Source organism: Limanda limanda, chromosome 13, assembly GCF_963576545.1.
Source record: "Limanda limanda chromosome 13, fLimLim1.1, whole genome shotgun sequence".
NCBI lineage: Eukaryota > Metazoa > Chordata > Actinopteri > Pleuronectiformes > Pleuronectidae > Limanda > Limanda limanda.
The window spans coordinates 9238118-9258607 of NC_083648.1; the positions used below are offsets into that span (position 1 = coordinate 9238118).

The following is a 20490-nucleotide window of genomic DNA, read 5'->3' on the forward strand; positions in this document are numbered from 1 at the left end:
TCATGTCTTGTTTTGTGTTTTTTGTCACGTCATTTCCGGTTTTATTTTGAAAAGTAACTCTCCTCTCGTTTCAGGTCACTTGCCCTTCCTCATGTGTCACCGGTCTGATCGTCTCCCCTGATTCCTGATTGTGTCCACCTGTTCCCTTTTCCCCCATGTGTTCATATAGTCTGCGTCTCCCTTTGTCTTGTGCCAGTGTGTCGTCGTAAGTCGTCATCCCAGCCCGTGCCAGAGTCATAGTCGTCGTTTTTGCTTAGCCTCGTGCTTATTGATTTACCTCATTGAGTGATTATTCTTTGTAGCCCTTTTTTCAGTGTTAAGTCTTAGTTAGGTTATAGAATGAAGCTTTGATTTTCCTCCTTTTGGAGCGCTTTTGTTTCATTGCTATTTTGTATTTTCAATATTAAGAAAGCGTTTTCCTCTTTTTGAGCGACTTTATTTTTGTACTTTAGTTTCCTCTGTGTGGAGGTGTGAATAAAACATTCTCCGAACACATCCGCTCTGCGTCTGAGTCCTGCCTTTCGCCCGGCCTGACACAACTACAACTATTTTTTTTCCTTGTTTGGGCCATATACATGGGATCCACATAAGTCTATTGCTGCAGCCAACCAAGGTTATTGTGCATGAGGTTTGATCTAAGTGCAGTGGTGATGATTATTGATATAATTTGCCCAGCCCAAGAAGATACTAATGTTTACAAAGTGTCAATAAACAATTTTGCTTTAAATGACTGTTTACTTATTTCTTATTTCTAAAAAATAATTGTTTCTCTTTATGCAATTGTAATGTAATGCAGGGCAACATACAGCATTTCATTATTACTGAGAAGAGTTTAATTGGTTGTGACTGTGAGGCTGTACATTATGGTGTTGCTCTTCTTCTATTGTGTACATGGAAAAACACATCACGAGATTCAAGATTTTTATTGTCAAATGAACAGAGATAACATGAAGTAGTCACTGTCAATGAAATGCTTGGATCACACACTCTCTTTAAGCAATGCTCAGTAATTTCAACCCAAAAAAATAAAATAGAAATAGAAATAGTATAAAATAGAATAAAAAAGAATAAAATAGAATAACAATGAAATAGAATATCAAAAATTTAAAATAGAAAATAAAATATATACATCTGAATATATATATCTTTACAGATGAATGTTCAATTTGTGCAGTAGTGCAAATATTCAAATATGGTTGTTATGGTGCTGGTGCAAATATGCAAATATCCCAGGGTGCTGGTTTGGTGGAGTTACGGCAGTTCAGAGGAGTTTAAAAGTCTATGGCCTGGGGGATGAAACTGTCTCTGTGCCTGGAGGTGCGGGCTCGGATGCTGCGGTACCGTCGGCCAGACGGCAGCAGGCAGAAATGTTTATTGCTGGGATGAAGGGGGTCTTTTATAATCCGGTTGCTCTTCCTCCTGCACCGCTGGGTGTAGAGGTCCTCCATGGATGGCAGCTCCGTCCTGGTGATGTGTTGAGCAGACTTCACCACCCTCTGTAGAGCCTTACGGTTCAGGGCGGTGCAGCTGCCGTACCAGGCGGTGATGCAGCCAGTCAGGATGCTCTCTATGGTGCACCTGTAGAAGTTGCACAGGATCCTGGAGTCCATGTGGAGCCTCCGCAGCCTGCGGAGGAAGAAGAGCCGCTGCCTGGCCGTCTTCCTGATGGAGTCTGTGTGATGGTTCCAGGTCAGATCATCACTGATGTGGACCCCGAGGAACCTGAAGGTGCTGATTCGCTCCACCGGGGTCCCGTTGATGAAGAGGGGGGCGTGTTCCACTCCTTGTCCCTTCCTGTAATCCACGATCAGCTCCTTAGTTTTGCCGACGTTGAGAAGGAGGTTGTTGTCCTGGCACCAAGATGTCAGGGCTCTGACCTCCTCTCTGTAGGCCTTCTCATCGTCGCCGGTGATCAGGCCTATGACAGTGGTGTCGTCAGCAAACTTAATGATGGTGTTGGAGCTGTGGGTGGCCACGCAGTCATGCGTGAACAGGGAGTACAGGAGAGGACTGAGCACACAGCCCTGGGGGGCACCGGTGTTGAGAGTCAGGGTGGAGGATGTGGAGCTGCCGATCCGCACCGCCTGTGGCCTGCCCGTCAGGAAGTTCAGGATCCACTCACGGAGGGCGATGTTGAGCCCAAGGTCTCTGAGCTTGGTGACGAGCTTCAGGGGCACAATGGTGTTGAATGCTGAACTGTAGTCGACGAACAGCATTCTCACATATGTGTCCCTCTGGTCCAGGTGGGAGAGGGCAGTGTGGAGGGTGAGGGAGATGGCATCTGCAGTCGACCTATTTGGCTTATAGGCAAACTGCAGAGGGTCCAGAGTGACAGGGAGGGAGGAGGTGATGAAGGGTTGGACCAGCCGCTCAAAGCACTTCATTATGATGGAAGTAAGTGCTACTGGGGGGTAGTCATTCAGGCAGAGGGTTTTAGTTTTCTTGGGAACAGGGACAATGATGGTCTTCTTGAAACATGCGGGGACTACAGACTGGAGCAGAGACTTGTTGAAGATGTCTGTGAACACATCTGCCAGCTGATCTGCACACAACTTTGAGAGCTCGGCCAGGGATGCCATCAGGTCCAGGTGCCTTGCGTGTGTTGATCTGGTTGAGAGATCTCCACACGTCTGCTCTGGATATGACGGGGGGGCAACGGTCCTCCTGTGCCTCTTCGATCTCCCCAGCCGGGGGGCTGCTCTCAAAGCGGGAGTAAAAAGTGTTCAGATCCTCTGGGAGAGATGCAGACACATCATCAGCACTGCTGGTCTTAGCTTTGTAGTCTGTGATGTATCTCAGTCCGGCCCACATGTTCCTAGTGTTGGAGCCCTTGTAGTGAGACTCCACTCTGTCCCTGTACAGTCTCTTAGCACTGCTTATAGCACTCCGGAGCGCGTACCTGGACTTCCTGTATTCCTCCAGATCCCCTGAGATGTAGGCAACGTTCCTTGCTTTGAGTTTAGCATGTATGTCACAATTAATCCAGGGCTTCTGATTTGGAAATGTTCGTACAGAAATCCTGGGTACGACGTCATCGATGCATTTGCTGATGTAGCAGATGACCGCGTCCGTGTACGTGTTGATGTCATCATCCTGGAACACGCACCACTTCGTCGTGCTGAAGCAGTCCTGAAGAGCCGAGTCTGATTGGTCGGACCGCCGCTGAATGGTCCGAGTCACCGGTCTGTCACGCTTGAGTTTCTGCCTATAGGAAGGCAGCAGCAGAACTGAAACGTGATCTGATTTGCCGAATGGGGGGCGGGGGAGGGCCTTATACGCACCCCGGAAGGGAGTGTAAACATGGTCCAGCGTGTTCACGCCGCACGTCGAACAGCTGATGTGCTGGTAGTATCTCGGCAGGACTTTTCTCATCTTGGCGTTGTTAAAATCCCCGGCCACAATAAACGCAGCCTCGGGCCGTGATGTCTCTGTCCTGTCGATAACCGCATGCAGCTCGTCCAGTGCCAGGTTGGTGTTGGCGTGTGGCGGAATGTAAACAGCTGTTATGACGACCGATGTAAACTCCCGCGGGATGTAATAAGCCGGCATCTGATCATGAGGTGCTCCAGGTCCGGAGAATAGCCCGAAGAAATAATATCCACATCCGAGCACCACAGATTGTTCACCATGAAGCAGACACCTTTTCCCTTTTCCAGAGTTAATTGTCCGATCCTGGCGGTGAATGGAGACCCCCCTCGGGAACATTGGCGGAGTCCGGGATCGATGAGTCGAGCCATGTCTCCGTGAAAACCATCACGTAACAAAACTTGATGTCCCGTTGAAAAGCCATCCTGCTACGAAGTTCATCCAGCTTGTTATCCAGGGACTGAACATTAGCCAGAAGAATGGTTGGTAGAGGAGGCCGGTTCTCACGTTTCCTCAGCCGGACCAGGACGCCTGCTCGGGACCCTCATTTCCTTCGTCGCCTTCGTGTTCCAGGTATCGCAGGTAACCAGCGCCATGGGTAGTCTCCTTTGTTTGTTGTTGGTGGCGGTGAAAAGGTGTTTTTTATCGTTAACCCGATGGACAGAAGTTGTTCTCTATCATATGTGATGATAGGGCTAGCTTTACTGGATTGCACAATGCAAAATAAAGTAGAATAAATAACAATAAGATAGAAAAAAGAGCAAAGCTGTGGGTGAGCGCGAGACTCGGCAGCCATCCTCGGCGCCATCGTCTGCAGCTCAGCGACTTACTCTTCTTACTTATCTTCCTCTTAATTTGGTGTAGTTTGGGTATTGGCAGTAAAATACAAATTAGGACAGGAAACACAATTTAACTAAACTCATTTTCCATTGACTGGTGACAACATGTCTTTAACAGCTCATCAGTGGTTGTATGATGAAGTCAGACAAGAAAGACAAGTCAGATGAGTACTTAAGTGTTCCAGGAGGCTACAGTTCCCCTTTCACGCCAACATATAATCACATAGGTTTGCATATTTTCAATTGTCTGCCAACTTTCATTTTCTAACCAAGTATCATATGAAACGACAAACTTACCCCTTTCAACTAGGGGTGCAACGATTAGTCGACGTTGTCGACAAAAATCGATGACCAAAATAGTCGCCGACGAATTTACTCGTCGATGATTCGTTGGTTACGTCATAGCACGTGTTTTTTTCGTGCCGTGCAGTTGAACTAAACGTCGTTTTACCGGAGGTGCTGATGAAAGTCGCGCATGTGCAATAGCGACAAACATGGACCAATGTCGGCGTCCGCTGCCGCGCGCACCAGGAAGTAAAAAGTTCGGGAGAACTTCACTCTTAACAGCCCGAGAAAAATGACCTGCAATATCTGTACAGCGGACCTGCTCTCCATGGAAGCAGGACACGCGCGTGTGAGGAGGAGGCACGTGTGACATCGTAACGGAGACGATGCGGACTCGCCTCTGTCAGATGTTATATATTCACGTATATACCTGCGCGCAGGAATCTAGCATCCATTACAAAAATATGGTTTAAACTTTTTATTAACGAGTTTAAAAGCGAAATGTTATCCTATTGCCTGACAAACGTCTTTTTTTAAATCACAATTATTTAGTCAGAAGAAGACTTAGTTTCGTTTGTTGATGTTTTTATTAATGTTATTTTCCCTGTCCTTTTTTGTTAACACGAAAAATGGATACTTGATTTTTAATTTATTTTTTGTACCAGCACTTGGCCTGTTCTTGGTTCACAGTAAAAAGGGAAACTTAAATTTAAATTAATTTTTTTTATTAGCACTTTGCCTGTCCTTGGTTTTTAATGGACAAAAACTTGATTTTTCTTTGCTTTTGTAACAGTACCCTTATATGCAGCAAAGTTTATTAAGACATTTTTTATAATGAAGTATCTATCTTTATTGTCTTTATTTTCAGTCATCACATGCCTCGAACAACCTCAAGCTAAATTTAAAAGCTGCTTGCTAAATAATAGCAATTGAGAATTTGTGTCATTCATAATCCGATTAGTCGATTAATTTTTCAATAATCGGTGACTAATCGACTATCAGAATAGTCGATAGTTGCAGCCTTACTTTCAACACTCTTACCTAAGTTATGTAGATCTTCATCTGTCACACTATCCAGCAAATCTCTGACATCTTTTACACCCAGCTGAAGGAACTGATTGTAGAATGACTCAAGCCTGCACTGCTCCAGTAGGTTGAATATTTTATCCATCTAAAAAAAGACATTGGGAGAATAAGAATTTATTTGGTTGCAGTCTGAAATAACAATATGGCAAATTAAATAAATATATACAGTTAATATCATATAAATCGATATATTATAAAATTCTATCTACAATGCTGCCCTCATTGGAAACTGGAGATAATGCCAGTATCCAGTGGAGTACAAAATAATAATCACATAATGGGAAACATTTTATAAATATGATATAAATCATACTCTATGAGCTACCAAGTGAGAAATGAAATGCGTTTGACTGGAACAGTCAATTCAGAGGTAGTGTATGACTGAAGGACAACCAGCATTAATCAACATTCTAGTATATCTGCCAGTGTTGAAAGGTTCTGGCTTATTCTCAACTGCAGTCTACAGACAAAATGATCCCGTTATTAAGCAGCACATAGGATCACAGCGTGGCACAACTGTCTCTCAGTTATGAAAGATTGTCTCCACTGTTAAACATGTGTCTAAAAACGTGACTACAAATTTCAAATTTTTGCTAACCATTTAAAGGAACACAATATTATGTATGCAGCCAGTAACCAAGCACAACAGCTGTGATCACTTAGATTCTGTTTACTCATTCTCTTACAGGGCACGGTTTATAAGGAAATGAAACCTATGAAAGTGAAACCCAACAGAATAGGTTATTGATGGAAACTGTAGAAAAGGAGTAATGGAAAGTAGATTAAATGTCCACAGTGTCTTACAGAGGTCTAAATAAGGTTTGATAAGGCTTCATATTCAATTAAGATAGTTTTATACTGACTTTTAAGAATGAAAGGAATGTCCCTTTAAAATGAATAAGCTTTCTATCTGACTTTTGCAGCACAGTTCTATTAGAATACTAATAAATTATTAGAATAAAGTGAATTCTGATCTTAACAGTAAAATTAAGCTTAATAAACGTATTCTAACTCCCTTAAATGAAAATGGATGACGAAGTAAATTCAGAACACACCTGTGGTTTTGTTTTTTCATCTTCCACCAACACAGCCTCCTTCTCAGCTGGTGGGAGCATCTTCTCATCACCTGGTTTGGCCAAAGTTTGGGCTGAAGCTTCAGATCTGCTATGCTGAAACTGTTCCACCACTACCCCCAGAACCGTGTTCCTGCTCAGCAGAGGTCTGGCATTCAACACATGCCGGCACTGAGGGCAGCTGAACTTGCTTTTCTGCTGGGTCGTGTTCCAGTGCTTATCAATACAGTCCAGACAATAGCTGTGTCCACAGGGGATCGTCACCGGGTCTTTCAAAACGTCCAGGCACACGGAACAACAGAACTGGTCGCGTTCCACGGAAGCTGTTGCTGCTGCCATTTCCTCCACGCTCCAACAGAAACTGGAAAGGGAATAAGATTGGCGTAGTTAACGGTTGTGTTGATCACAGCTTCTCAGGTTTCATCTGCTGCACCCTGACGTCTCCAGACACCCGGACACCAGGAAATGGGCTGTCCCATAAACATCATCTGATCTCAAAAAGAACCAAAAAAACTTATACTGAAATTGCACTAACAACATTTATACAAACATACACAAAAACTCTGTACGCCATTTTTCAGGACCAGAAGAGACATGGTGCAGAAACAAAGAGAGAGAGAGACAAACAGCTTTTACTCCAAGAAAGAGTAATAATTAACTTTTACATTACCTCAAATCAAAGGGTAGAAATATGAACTATAATCCACTGGAGAGGAGGATTTATAGAATGAATTTAATTATGAATGTATTGATATAGGTAAGTGTTTTAGGGCTGGACCAGCAATGTTGCTTCTCCCTTCTCCTTTTAAGACATAATTTGTGAATCTGTTTCTCATTGGAAGTCTGTTAATCATTCATTGTTGTTTCTACAAATATATTTCATGTTTGGTTTTTCTACAAAATATTTTTTAAATAACTTAACACATTAAACCAAATCTATAATGAATCACTAACCACAGCTGAATGAAACACACGCACACACACATTCATGTGCTAACAGCAATATGCAGCCACAGTGTAGGTGAGGCTGCAAAACCATGACATTTCTACAAAATATTTTTTAAATAACTAAACACATCAAATCAAATCTATAATGAATCACTAACTACAGCTGAATGAAACACACACATGTGCTAAAAGCAATATGCAGCCACAGTGTAAGTAGAATCCAAACCATGACATTAACTTTAGCTAACATTAGCTTGAATGAGTTTCCAAACATTATTAAAGTTTCTTTCAAAGGCTTTAAAAGAAACACAGTATTCATGATTGCATTTTAAGATGAGCACACTGACCTTGTGGCCATGTTAACGTGGACTTTTCCTACAGGTAGCTCACATTTAATGGTAATGCTAATAGACTGGCTCAGTTTAGCATAGCTAGCTTTGCTAACTGTGTCGGCTAGCTTAGCTAAAACTAGCCTGGGACAGGTATACTAATGTTTACGGGTGTTATTTTTTCCATTTTTTCCTTCTAAAACAAGATGACGGCAAAGTAGAAATTCCCTCATTAATCAGTAAAGTCAGTTTGAGACCGGGCAGGAGACGTTAGAACAAAGATGGCGAACGTGGACCCGACAGGTTGTTGCTTCCAACATTAACATCTGCACAGCTGGTGTTGAGAAGAAGAACATGATGTAGAATCACGATTTAAATGGGAACTTTCTTCCTTCTTACCTTCATCCATCGAACAGGAAGCTGTGAAATGGCGCCTCTTCCCCTCCTGAGGATTTCCCACCTAAAAGGAAATCAATTCGATCAGCACGTCACACTTCCTGGATCCACTTCACAGTAAAAACCATTAGTTTAATATTGATTCAAATAAATTAATCCGAAAACACATCATCACTACATGTGTCGTTTTGCCTCTGACTTACTTGATTAACCTTCATAATTATAATTGGTAAATTTCATATTCATTATCCAAGGTTTTCTAAATTATTTATTTTTATCTTTTTTAAATTATGTTCATGACCGATTGTCTACATTCTTCAAGCTTAATTTAGAGAAAATTCTATTCACTGCAGATTTCACTTTTTTTGAATAACTAATGACTTGACAGTGACAGACAGTGACACCTGAATAAATGATGTTGAAGCATGGACTCCATTATGGTCTGTTTTTTAATTGAATTAATCAATGTTTTATTTTTATTGCACCACATTTCACATGTTTATCACAATAATAAGCTATGTCAACAGGTTCATTAAAATTGCCTCTGATAAAGTGCTGACAACAGGCCATGGGTACAAAAGACATTTGGACGTGTCAAAGTAGGAAAAGAACACGTGTAAAAAAAAAAATAAAACTCAAAATTGTTAGCTACACCAGCAGTTTTACTCCTCTCTCAATATCAATATAAATATGTCCTGTGAAACAGTATTTTTGCACTTTTCCCTGTTTTAACAACACATGTTTTTCCATCAAATACTTGGACACAACAATTGCAAGAACTGAAATCAAACCTTGCCCTAAACTGAAACCTTTGCCCTAAAAACAAGTTTTCAATTCATGTCTGATAGAAAAAAAATTAAAATAAATAACATGTACAACTGAGAAACTATTCCATTTCTTTTCCCCCACTTTTACCAAGTATGCAAATCAACATCAACACATCATGCTTCCAAATATTTATGTTATGAAAGACAACGCTAAACACTTTCTCTTTGGTCTTGTTGACTTCATGTTGACACTCTTGAAGGAGGAGCTGGCTTGTGGAACCTGTTGATAACAGTCTCTGTCTGTGGCTCCTCCACACTCGCTGGTTGACTTCTGGCGCCTCCGGGTGGTCTTTTTGGGAAAGTAAAGATTTTTCCCTCTAACTGTACAGATGCCGGCTGAAAGGTTGCTCTGATCTGTCTTTGTTCACAATTGCTTTCGGTATGAATTGAGGAGAGAGCTGTCAAATGATGCTTACCAAGGGTGATGCCCTTCTCAAGATTACTGATTTTATATCTATCAATTCGACTGTTGCTCTTTCTGTCGCCGTTTCTTGCCGGACGGCTCCCAGTTTCAGACATGACTGAAGAATAAAAACTCCCAGCAGTCCTCTCCCTTCTCTCTTCATCATCTGCTGACACTGCACCACCCCCACAGGTACCTTTCCTTTGCCCATTTGAAGTCTCTGATTTCCCTCATGTTGACCGGGCCTGGTCAGTCCTGCTGTTGTGGTGACGGCCTGCATCACTCACAGGGCTGAGTGCTGGAATGTGTGAGGGGGTAACACTGATGTGTCTTGAGCTGCTCTTCCTCTCCTTCTGTGGTAAATCATCTTCTCTGCTCAGGCTGCGATGGGATGGAAGTTGGGCTTCATGCACAGGGGAGTTCCTCTCAGCTTTTATTCTGAAACTAGGACTAGAAGTCGGGGGCGGCAGTGGACACCAGCACTGTGCTGCTCTGGAGAAAGATGGGGGTGGTGGTCGCTCCTAATTGTTGTCACGGTGCTGGTGATGTGACTGTTCACGTGATTGGAAGTCGTGAGTTTGTGGCAGATAGCAGGCCTGCTTGACACATTGGAGGCTGATGAGCTTCCATGAGTCCTGGACGCAGAAGTCTTGGTGGGAGGAGGTCCGGCTGGGGGCCTGGGCTGGCACAGTGAGGCAGGTGGATGTGGTCTTGGGACTGATGCAGTGTGGAACGCTTGTAGAGTCTCATCAGAGGCCTTATGTCCTGTTGTCCGTCTGGAGGAGAGGAATCAGAATGGAAATTAGAGTTATTCATTTGTTTGGGCTGATTAAACCGGCCTTTTCCAGGCTTTCATTCTAATTTTGTTTTTGGTTAGGCCTGCATGAATTCCCTTCCTTTTATTTCATTCTAATAAATTTAGAGGTTGTATTCAATTTGTTTTAAATTGCTTTTTCTCTGCTATACTCCACAAGACTAACATCCCCTAAAAAGATCTGAACTTTGAAAACAAAATAGTTTGGGTTTTCCTCTGTACTTATGAAATAAGAACCATCTCTGAAATCAATTTGTCTGCTGCTGACTTAGAAAAGGTTATTCATGCCTTAATTTGATCCTGACCTAATTCATGCGTACATCTGTGACCTGCTGAGCCGATACGTACAAATGAGCACACTTGGGTCTGTAGAAGAAGCTCTTCTCAGAGTTCTGACTTATTTGCATGCAAGACTGTGTATTTGGTGTAATGTCATTTTTTACAATCTGCACAATTTGAACAAGAGCTAGAAATGTAGCAATTCAAAGAGTCTTTTCATGGACTTGTTTGATTGTATCTCCTGGACAATCTTTTATTTATCATATTTATGTGAATTAGCTTTTTTTACTGAATCCGGTTGGCTTTTGACAAAGACTATGTTACCATGTTTAGAAAGGTGCTAACAAGTTTTTCTTATTAAACTGAGCCTTTTCTGAGCGGTGGTTAACAACAAAACCTATAAACCTGAACCTGGTTTTCAGTTCCTTCCCAGGGAGAGAAGGCGAGGCCGGGGATGAAGCGCCAAGTGAAGAGGGGTAAAGCTCCAAGTCCATTTGGATTTCACCTCTTAAGTCTCTCAACTCTGCACACACACACACACACACACACACACACACATACACACACAACATGACAAGAGACTATTAGCATACATTTTACATTTGTAAATCTATTTGCTGATCAACATGTTAAACCCTAATGTGCCGCCAGATGGCAGCAAACACCAACATGTCATTATCTGGACTCACCTGTGAGGGAAGGTTCGGATTTCTCAAATTCACTTTTACTCCTGACTTTTTGATTAATATTTTTCTGCAAGACACAGGGACAGAGAAAGAGTTTCTGTTAATCAGGAGTGCATGGGGTCAATGTTTTAAACATGTTCGCGAAAACACTAAAATAGCAAATAAGGAAAAATTATAAAAATAACAGTGGGTGAAAGAGGAAAGGAATGTTTGGTTTGTGTGTGTGTGTGTGTGTGTGTGTGTGTGTGTGTGTGTGTGTGTGTGTGTGTGTGTGTGTGTGTGTGCGTGTGTGTGTGTGTGACCACTAAACGATTGAGCAGCAGTGTTCCATCATATTTTGGCCTAAAAAATCTACATCCAGAGCAACAAAAACCATAGCTCACTCTCTTGCGCTCTTTCTTTTTCATGTGTTTGTGTGTGTGTGTCCATCGCTTGCAAAACCAAAGACCTGATTGTAAAGTCAGTCACATGTGTGTTGATTGTGAATAACTGCCAGCCTCCTCTCCTCATTTTACACTTGTATAAATGCTAATTGAGAGTCTTTATAGCAACTGCAGACTAAATAATACATTACACAAACAAAAACACACAAGCATGTGCGCGCACACACACACACAAACACACACACACACACACACACCCGCACACTCACACGCCTGTAGGCCTGTAGACTGACAGATAAAATATATATTTTTGGTCTATTTTCCCGATGGGATTCAAACCCAAACCTCCTGGTGCTGTCTTTCAGAGCAGCAGTTGAAGTATGTGTGGTGTCTCTGACAGCAAAGTGACTGAAATCCCAAACAGCTGTAAAACACACTCTCACACACACACACACACACACACACACACACACACACACACACACACACACACACACACACACACACACACACACACACACACACACACACACACACACACACACACACACACACACACACACACACACACACACACACACACACACACACACACACTTACACAAACATACATACATACATACACAGTGTTGGGAAGGATACTTTCAAAACGTATTCCGTTACAGAATACAGAATACATGCCCAAAAATGTAATCTGTAACGTATTCCATTACATTAACTAATCTGAGTAACGTATTCTGAATACTTGGAATACTTCCGGTTTGTATTGCATTTTTTAAGTGTATGATTGCGGCGTTGTTCTCTCTCTCCGCCGATGCGGCGATCGCTTCGGCGTCGAGTCTATTTTTTGCGCTTGACGCGAGCGTATCGCTCTAGGAAACACACTGAAAAATGATTTTAAACGATATTGATGACATTTTATATGATATAAATGATAAAGTATGCATCCCATAGTTTGTATTCCCCTTCTGAGTTTTAATTTTAATATTTTAACGATCACATTATTAAATGCCCCCCTCTGCCCATCCACTACAGACACACAAGCAGTCATAAAGATAAAAAGAGAGGGGGGGGGGGCGGAGAATACGTCATTTACCCTCGACACCCGACATTGAACGGAGCAAACAGCGGAGAAGTTCTTGAAGATAGATGACATTAAATTGGGACGCTGTTGCAGTTAATGTTGGAGAAACAAGTGACTATATGCTTTTATACTACTGGGTCAACGGGTGATATTATTAGCGCTGCCCGGCGCTTCAGCGTCCGGTGTGAACCCGGCGTGCCTCGCTGGCCTCCTGCAGAGCCATGACAGCGGAGCTCTGGAAGCGCAGGTCGGTCTTCTCTCACCAGGCGCTGGAAGGGCAGCTTGCCGATCAGCAGCTCCGTAGATTTCTGGTAGCGACGGAACTCTCTCAGAGCCTCGGTCCCGGGCCTGTGTCCCGAGCCGGTAGCGGTGAGGCTCTTTCACGCCGCCGGGGGCCCGGGCGCTCTTACGGCAGCCCTGGTCTCCAGCTGCTTCCTGGGGGCTTTGCCGCCGGTGGATTTACGAGAGAGTGAATAAACTCGAGAAGTACCATCATGTAATCCACTGATTTCAACAATGTAACTGTATTCTGAATACCATCTATTTATTTTGTAACTGTAACGGAATACAGTTACTCATAATTTGTATTCTAAATACGTAACGCCGTTACATGTATTCCGTTACTCCCCAACACTGTACATACACAACATGGAAATAGGCTTTGTGGTCCATGTGGGGTTTGAATCCATTACCAAGGCACTGACTTTCTGATATTTTAGAAAAGATTGTATATTGCTGTCATTTCTCCCTTACATGAGATTCTAAAACCAGAATCCGCCCACGACACAGCGTACACACACAGAACTTCCCCCTTCAGCTCATGCAAAACCAGAAATCCTGCTTGCCAATCCTGCTACATAATCCATCTGAAACTGGCTGCTGGTGGTGGAGGCCATGTTTTTATCATCTTAGGTTAAAATCTTCTGTTGTATCCTGGGAACATGCTTGCTCTAGGCTGGTTTCTTCACATGGATATGCAAGTTGCAACAGCTCGATTATTGAAGATTATAGGTCGACATCTGCGGCGTCTTGTGTAAAGGTCGGTATAATGAAGTTACCTGGGAGATGCAGTGTCTCTAAACCAGCAAAAGCTAAACGATATCACAATGTTGGAATAATACAGTAAAAACTGAGAGCAAGAATATCACAATAGAAATACAATGGCACTCAATAGAGCCCACACCTCTGCCAACTCCCAACAGTCCTTTTAAATTCAATCAAGCCGCACTAAATAAAACACACTTTTAGATATCAGTTCCCTAAATGTGCCTGGTTTTCTTTTTCATCGAGACACATGAATTATCCACTGAAAATGGTTAAAATCTCGCAAAAAAATTCCTGGATCCTTCCCTTATTGTGTAATCTTTCTTACAAACAAACAAACCAACAGATTTATTAAATTGTTAAATGTGAGGACACTTATTTTGAAGCCGACTGAGTCTCTTCTTGTTATCAGGACGTGACGTTGAACAGAATCTTTGGCTATGATTGGTTGGTTACTCACCCATTATAATATAGCAGTCAAAATCATGACATTTCTAAAACTCCATTATTTCAGAGCTTATTGCAGGAAACATTTTAAGGCACAGATGAAATGATACAACATTGGTTTTATAAGTAAAGGTTAAATTGTCTCTATTTTGTCTTTGCTTTAAAAGTATAATTATTAGATGTATTGTAAAAAATCCAATTTCTCATCTAAGATCAGTCATGACTGAAAATATTCAAAAGTAAGCTTCATGTGTCTACACAACTATTACAATTATAGTATTAAAACTAGATATTGATGGTCAAACAGTAAAAGTTTTTCAGTTCATATTAGTTCAGCTGAGTTGACGCTACATGTATGAAAATAAATCCTGGTTGTGAGTACCATTAGTCGCATGTTAAAATGTCTTATCTCTATATAAAAGTTAAGTGAAAATATTCTTTACTGTAAAATAGAAGAAAGGCCGTGTCCTTTTTATATGGTTTATTGTTGTGTAATCACCATCAAGACAAACTTAACAAACTTTTATTCACCACTCTAAAAGGTAACATTTTCAGCAATGTCACAGAGTATAGGAGGAACTACCAAACTGGAGAACAATCATCAGTCAGCAGAGGAACTAACATGACTTTGATTGTCCAAACAATGCTTACTTAGGACATTACTATAACTGCAACAACTGAAGATTCACTTTATACCCACTAAGAAGCTACATGACATTTATTAGACTGGTATATAATTTTCTAGAACTGCATCCACTTAACCAATTATGTCAATTCAAACTATGGAAAACTTTTTAGATTGAATAAAACACTTAACAAACTTTTATTCACCACTCCAAAAGGTAACATTTTCAGCAATGTCACAGAGTATAGGAGGAACTAATAAACTGGAGAACAATCATCAGACAGCAGAGGAACTAACATGACTATGATTGTCCATACAATGCTTACTTAGGACATTACTATAACTGCAACAACTGAAGATTCACTTTATACCCACTAAGAAACACTTAGAAGCTACATGACATTCATTAGACTGGTATATAAGTTTCTAGAACTGCATCCACTTAACCAATTATGTAAATTCAAACTATGGAAAACTTTTTAGAAGGAATAAAACACTGACAGGCTTTTGGTCAGGTCCTTTACAGAGATTATATTGTGCAAACATACTAAACATTTTTCCTTTTAAGTCCCTGAAAATTTGAGGGAAAATCTATCATCAATAAGGTCTCATGTACATTAAACACAGGTCGAACAACCGTGATAATGATGATTGACACATTCACTGAATTTGACGAGATCGATGATCCGTCACCATTTTCTTCATGTCCCAGTCGGCTCTTAAGTAGCAAAGATCAAGGTCGTGTCCTGGGCCAGCCATCGGGTCATACTGGTGTCTGCAAGAGTGTTTACAATCAACTGTGAAAATACAATATATGGCAATGGAGCAGATGAGATGAAGTTGAGATTTACTGTGGGGAGATGGTAGTTATGCAGGTAATTATTGCCATCAGTAGTAGATTAACTTGAGTTTGAGGTGTTCTTCGATGGCTATGCGTTCATACACAGTGCCGTACACCGTTTTCACGGGATCAATAAACATCTTATTGGTGAGTGGACAGATTAGATGTTGGGGTATGAACTGCTGCACATGATCCACCAAATTCTTTCAAATAAAAGAAAGAGACAAGACATTAAAGAGTGTGTCAAGACACCACATATGTTGATGTTATATGAAAAGTAGGAATACTCCACAACTTTGAATATCTTAGTTCACTCACCTTCTCCATGTCATCCAGTGACTTTCCTGCATTTAGCTCAGTGTATTTCTTTGCTTCCAGCAGATACTTCTGACGGTTTGTCAGGAACTCTTCAGCCAAAATGCTTCAAAAAGAAGTTTGATATCACATCAGATATCTCAAATCTCCAAGCACCTTTCTAGTTTCTCAATCTGCATAACTCACCTGTCCAGTGGATCATCAGGCTCAGGGATGATGAGCAGTCCATACACAGCATCAAAGATGTCTCTGATGGTAATGTGAGCATTGTAGCTGCGGTCAAAAATGCTGTGGCAGATGCGGCCCACGCTGTTGATGTTGCAATGATACACCTGCCATCCTGTTAAGGAAATCTTGCAAGCAAAACGTGTACAGTCTATACAATCACTTCAATTGCCGTCATAAAATGAGACACACACACACGCACACATACACAGACCCACAGCTGAAGGCAGCTTTGCTGTGGAAGCCTGTAATCCCTTTTCAGGGATGTGTTCGTGTTTTGGCAGGATACTCGTGTGACAAATCGAACAAGTGGAGGCTTCACTGGGTATTCAGGACCAAACTGGCAGTACAGCTCAAACACTCCTTTCTCATAGGGCGTGTCAGGAGGGCCCTGCATGAGAATCCTCCAAAATGCTGAAGAGATAAAAAAGATTATAGAAAAAGACTACACTTTACATTTGAATCATAGGTGGTCCCTTCATGACTATACAGACTGAACACTATCCTGTTCAGCAATTCACATGTTAGCTGTCATGAGCACAATGAGGGTCAACCACAAGTTAAATATCCAGCTTTGTGGAAACAAACAAGAGACAGCGCCACCTACTGAAGTCTGACTCTGATGTGAAGACTCTGAAGAAGGGATGAGGGTCACAGTGCAGGCTCTTCAGCTCCTCCAGGACACGTCTGTCCTTTTCCATGAAGCGCTTATCCTTCGCCTCCCGAAGCTTCTTTTTCAAAGCACTGTTTTGAAGAATTAATATATCAAATGTAATGCTTTCATCTTAAAAGGTCTTACATCATTGTTAATGTTAACATATCACAAGGTTCAGAGGGGCATGTTTGGCTTGGGGGTGTGAAATGCTTTGGTTTACATTTTGTCTGCAAACAATCAACAACAAAGTGTGTCTGTGCAAGTTTGATACTTCGTTAATCATTTGATTTCAGTTGACAAAAATATATATGTATATATGTAAAAATATTAATCTTAATCGGAGAAAACAAGTTATTTGCAGAATTTTTTTTCAGTTCTAGGAAATTGTGGTAAGGATATTTCACCGTTCTAGGATTGTAGCAGCAAAACTTCCAAGACATCCACAGTCGATGGTAAAGACAAAGACAATTTAATAAAGACCAAATTGTTGTCAATCTTTTTGTTTTTTTACTTATTATACTTATCAAGAAAGGTCACAATATCTTTACTTGATCAGGTTTATTATCAGTATCCAGAGGATGTTTGTTTCTATCTCTCACCTCTCTGTCCCGGTCACTTTGTTGCTTAGCTGGGTTGGCAAGGATGTATCTGGATACTCATCATATCCGGTGGTTGCAAAGATACTCTTTAAAGTATGCTATAACAGGGATTAACAGGTATACAATCAATGAAGATACGATGACAAGTTGTAAGGTTGATTTGTTTAATTTAGAGTATTTTTCATACGGCCACTGACCTCACTGACAGACGACGCGTCAAGTTTTTTCTTTGGTTTCCTCTGCTCCAAAGACAGGACTGTCTCGATCTCGAAGAGTTTCAAACCCTCTTTGATTGTCTGTGGTTTGAAACAGCAGCCGCCTGGAGGCAAAATGCACGTGTGGTATAAAGATGCATTGAATAGCTGAGTGAGTGTTAAAGTCAGGGCTGGCAGTGGTGGTTTAGAAAATGTGACTATTAATTATTGTTGGCTTCACTGAGGAGGTGATGACTGTCTGTCTGTAGGGTTAGGGTTTCCTCAACCCTCAATACTCAGCTGAGTATGAAAGCCTACCTGTTGCATTGCTGATTCCATGCAGCATATTGTTCTCCACATTTCCAAGAAGGATTGAATCCACAACGATGTCAGATTTTAACAGCTTGGCTGTAATGGCAACTGGCTCCATTGAGGATCTGTGGAAAGAGGAAAACGTTCAGTATACAGTATAAGACAATAAAATGAACCGATGACAACATTTATTAACAAATTTACTTAAAGTTATTCTGTGAAATATGTGTATTAGTATGGTTGATCCTAGCCCCTAACCATTTAGAAACAATGAGAGATTACAGAATCAACAATGTTATAGCTGGCTGGCAATTACAAATTAGCATCAGTCAACGCCTGCTCATCACATTAGAACATAGAAGGACTTTTACCCAGAATCATTTCCATCAGTAAGGCAGATGATGCGAAGTCGACAATCTGGAAACTTCGTCTTGACCTTTTCCAACTCGGACAAGCCCCGTCGTAGGGCATCATACAGCAGAGTGCATCCATTCGGTTGAAGGATACGGATGAACTCCTACAAATGAAAAGAAAAACTCTTAATATTTGAACATTTGTTACTGGGTACACAACATTAAAAATGAGATGCAACTATTCCTAGAAAGAACCCTCCTTTGCCTCTGATTTTTTACCTTGAACTTTTCCAGGTTTTCAGTAAATGTGTGTAGAGTTTTCACCATTGAGTCAAAATTCACGAGACCAATGACATGATGGAAATCATAAGCCATGCTTCTTGATGCAAAGTTGTCAAAAAGCTCCTTCACAGCATTTATTTTCTTTATCCCTGCATTTCCATAGCACTCTTCATCCATGGATGAGCTTGTATCTATCAGGACCTGATGAAAATAAAAAAACATTAACAATATTTTCAAATCGAGATACTTTAGCATGCCTGTACACTGTTTACACTACACTCAGTGACGTAGAGATCTAATACCAACAGACCAGAAATGGTGATCACATGCGACTACAACTGTCAAAAGATGTTATACAGTCTTGTGTGTGCATGAACAATTACACCACCGTTTGTGATAACAACCCCTCCTCCGTCACTAGCTGCCGTTTTCATAAATTTGTGTGGGAGGTCCCTCCCATTCGGCCACATAGCCTAAATGCAGACCATCGAGGTGAGTAGTGCTGATTATTTTTTTCACACTCAACTTTTTTACAGTTTTACAAAAGAACTGATGCCCTCAAAAGAGCAAGGATGACGATGGACGTTTGCAAAAGGAGACACAGCAAAAATTAAATTAACAAATATAAAATAAGGGTGCAAACAAATTCACATAATAAACAAAAGATATTGATAGGGTGTTTTGTATTGTCTCAAGTGAATTTGGATTTTTTCTCTGTTCATGCTTAAAAGTGTTTTCTAAATTTTAAAAAGGCAGTGTTTTACCAGTATGGCTTCCTTTGGAGTCCTAGTTGTGACAAATGACCCATCTTCTCTATGGTCACCAGTGCTGTGTTGGATGTCAAAATAAATAAAAATAAAAAAGGGGTTAAACATTTTTCTATGTAGTTTTACATTTAGATTGCCAGTTTCATACAGGACAGACAGAAATACTAATACTTTTGATGACAGTTGGTTTAATTATACAGCAATGAAGTGTTGTGAAAGATTGTGGAAGCTGCACTGTATAAGACAATTAGGAACTCATGTTGTATTATCTTAAAGGAATAGAAGTACTGCAAGTATTCCTCCACCAACCAGTGTAGTTCCTTCGTATATTTTTACAGATTCATAAAAGGTCCCAATAGACTTTGCCTTTGACAACTGAAACATAATCGCTTCATCATTGAGTCCAAGTGACAACTGATAAAAAGTTGAAGACATTCCCTCAAGTAGTGTTGATATCAAATTTCAAGAGGCAAACATTTTTTGAGGCCACTGTGACCTTGACCGTTGACCTCCAGGCACCAAAATCTAATCTGTTCATCTTTGAGGAAATTCCCTCAAGGCATTCTTGACATATTGAATTCACAGGAATGGGGTGGACAGATAACCTGAAAAACATAACTATACCTTGAATAAAATTTTAAACTAATAATTTAGTAGCACTTAAATAGCACTTACTTAAAGCACTTTTAGTTTTGCTTTTTGGAAGATATTGTACTTTCAAGATTATTGTTGTTCTGGGTTTGTGCCCTCATGGTTGAATGCACTTATTGTAAGTCACTTTGGATAAAAGCGTCAGCTAAATGCAATGTAATAATTTATACTTATTTCATTTTGGTTGTTTATATGCACGCTGTAATTCGGATGCTTACATGGCCGCCAGTACATTCACATCCACTTCAAAGCTCTTGCCATCCAGACAGTTGTGAACCATGATCATATCTGTGGATCCTTTGCTTTTATACAGATAAACACCAAGGTTATCTGCAAAGAGAAAAGAAGCACATCAAGAGCATGACACCTTTTTGAAACATGT

At 41.0% G+C, this 20490-nt stretch overlaps 2 protein-coding genes across 3 annotated transcripts in view; both read right to left on the minus strand.

Annotated features, from left to right (window-relative positions):
• The window catches only part of LOC133018492 (uncharacterized), a 36604-nt gene that overhangs the window by 7832 nt on the left and 8282 nt on the right, over positions 1 to 20490 (minus strand). The window contains exons 1-2 of one of the 2 annotated variants that reach the window (XM_061084863.1): positions 6632 to 7076; positions 5532 to 5661 (exon numbers count right to left, since the gene is read on the minus strand). In XM_061084863.1, coding sequence (XP_060940846.1) covers positions 5532 to 5661; positions 6632 to 6988 — 487 coding nt within the window. In that variant the 5' untranslated portion in view covers positions 6989 to 7076. Of the gene's footprint in view, positions 1 to 5531; positions 5662 to 6631; positions 7077 to 20490 lie in introns of those variants that run through there. The other variant, XM_061084862.1, reaches the window with a different exon arrangement.
• Positions 14765 to 20434, minus strand: LOC133018493 (uncharacterized). Its single transcript, XM_061084864.1, has 13 exons — positions 20327 to 20434; positions 19455 to 19518; positions 18688 to 18891; positions 18427 to 18572; positions 18062 to 18180; positions 17747 to 17868; positions 17550 to 17647; positions 16903 to 17039; positions 16585 to 16709; positions 16257 to 16402; positions 16074 to 16176; positions 15819 to 15958; positions 14765 to 15689 (listed from the first exon to the last, which is right to left on the minus strand). Exons 1-13 carry the CDS (start codon positions 20392 to 20394, stop codon positions 15575 to 15577), a joined length of 1587 nt encoding a protein of 528 aa, XP_060940847.1. The 5' UTR covers positions 20395 to 20434; the 3' UTR covers positions 14765 to 15574.

Bases quoted from the DNA above. Each gene is read 5' to 3' on its own strand.
- LOC133018493 (XM_061084864.1), bottom strand. From the start codon at position 20,394: ATGATCATGGTTCACAACTGTCTGGATGGCAAGAGCTTTGAAGTGGAT. The intron at 18,573-18,687 runs GTAAAAAATCAG...TTTCATTTGTAG, and splicing joins AAAACCTGGAAAAGTTCAAG to GAGTTCATCCGTATCCTTCA. The intron at 16,177-16,256 runs GTGAGTTATGCA...TTCTTTTTGAAG, and splicing joins CCTGATGATCCACTGGACAG to CATTTTGGCTGAAGAGTTCC.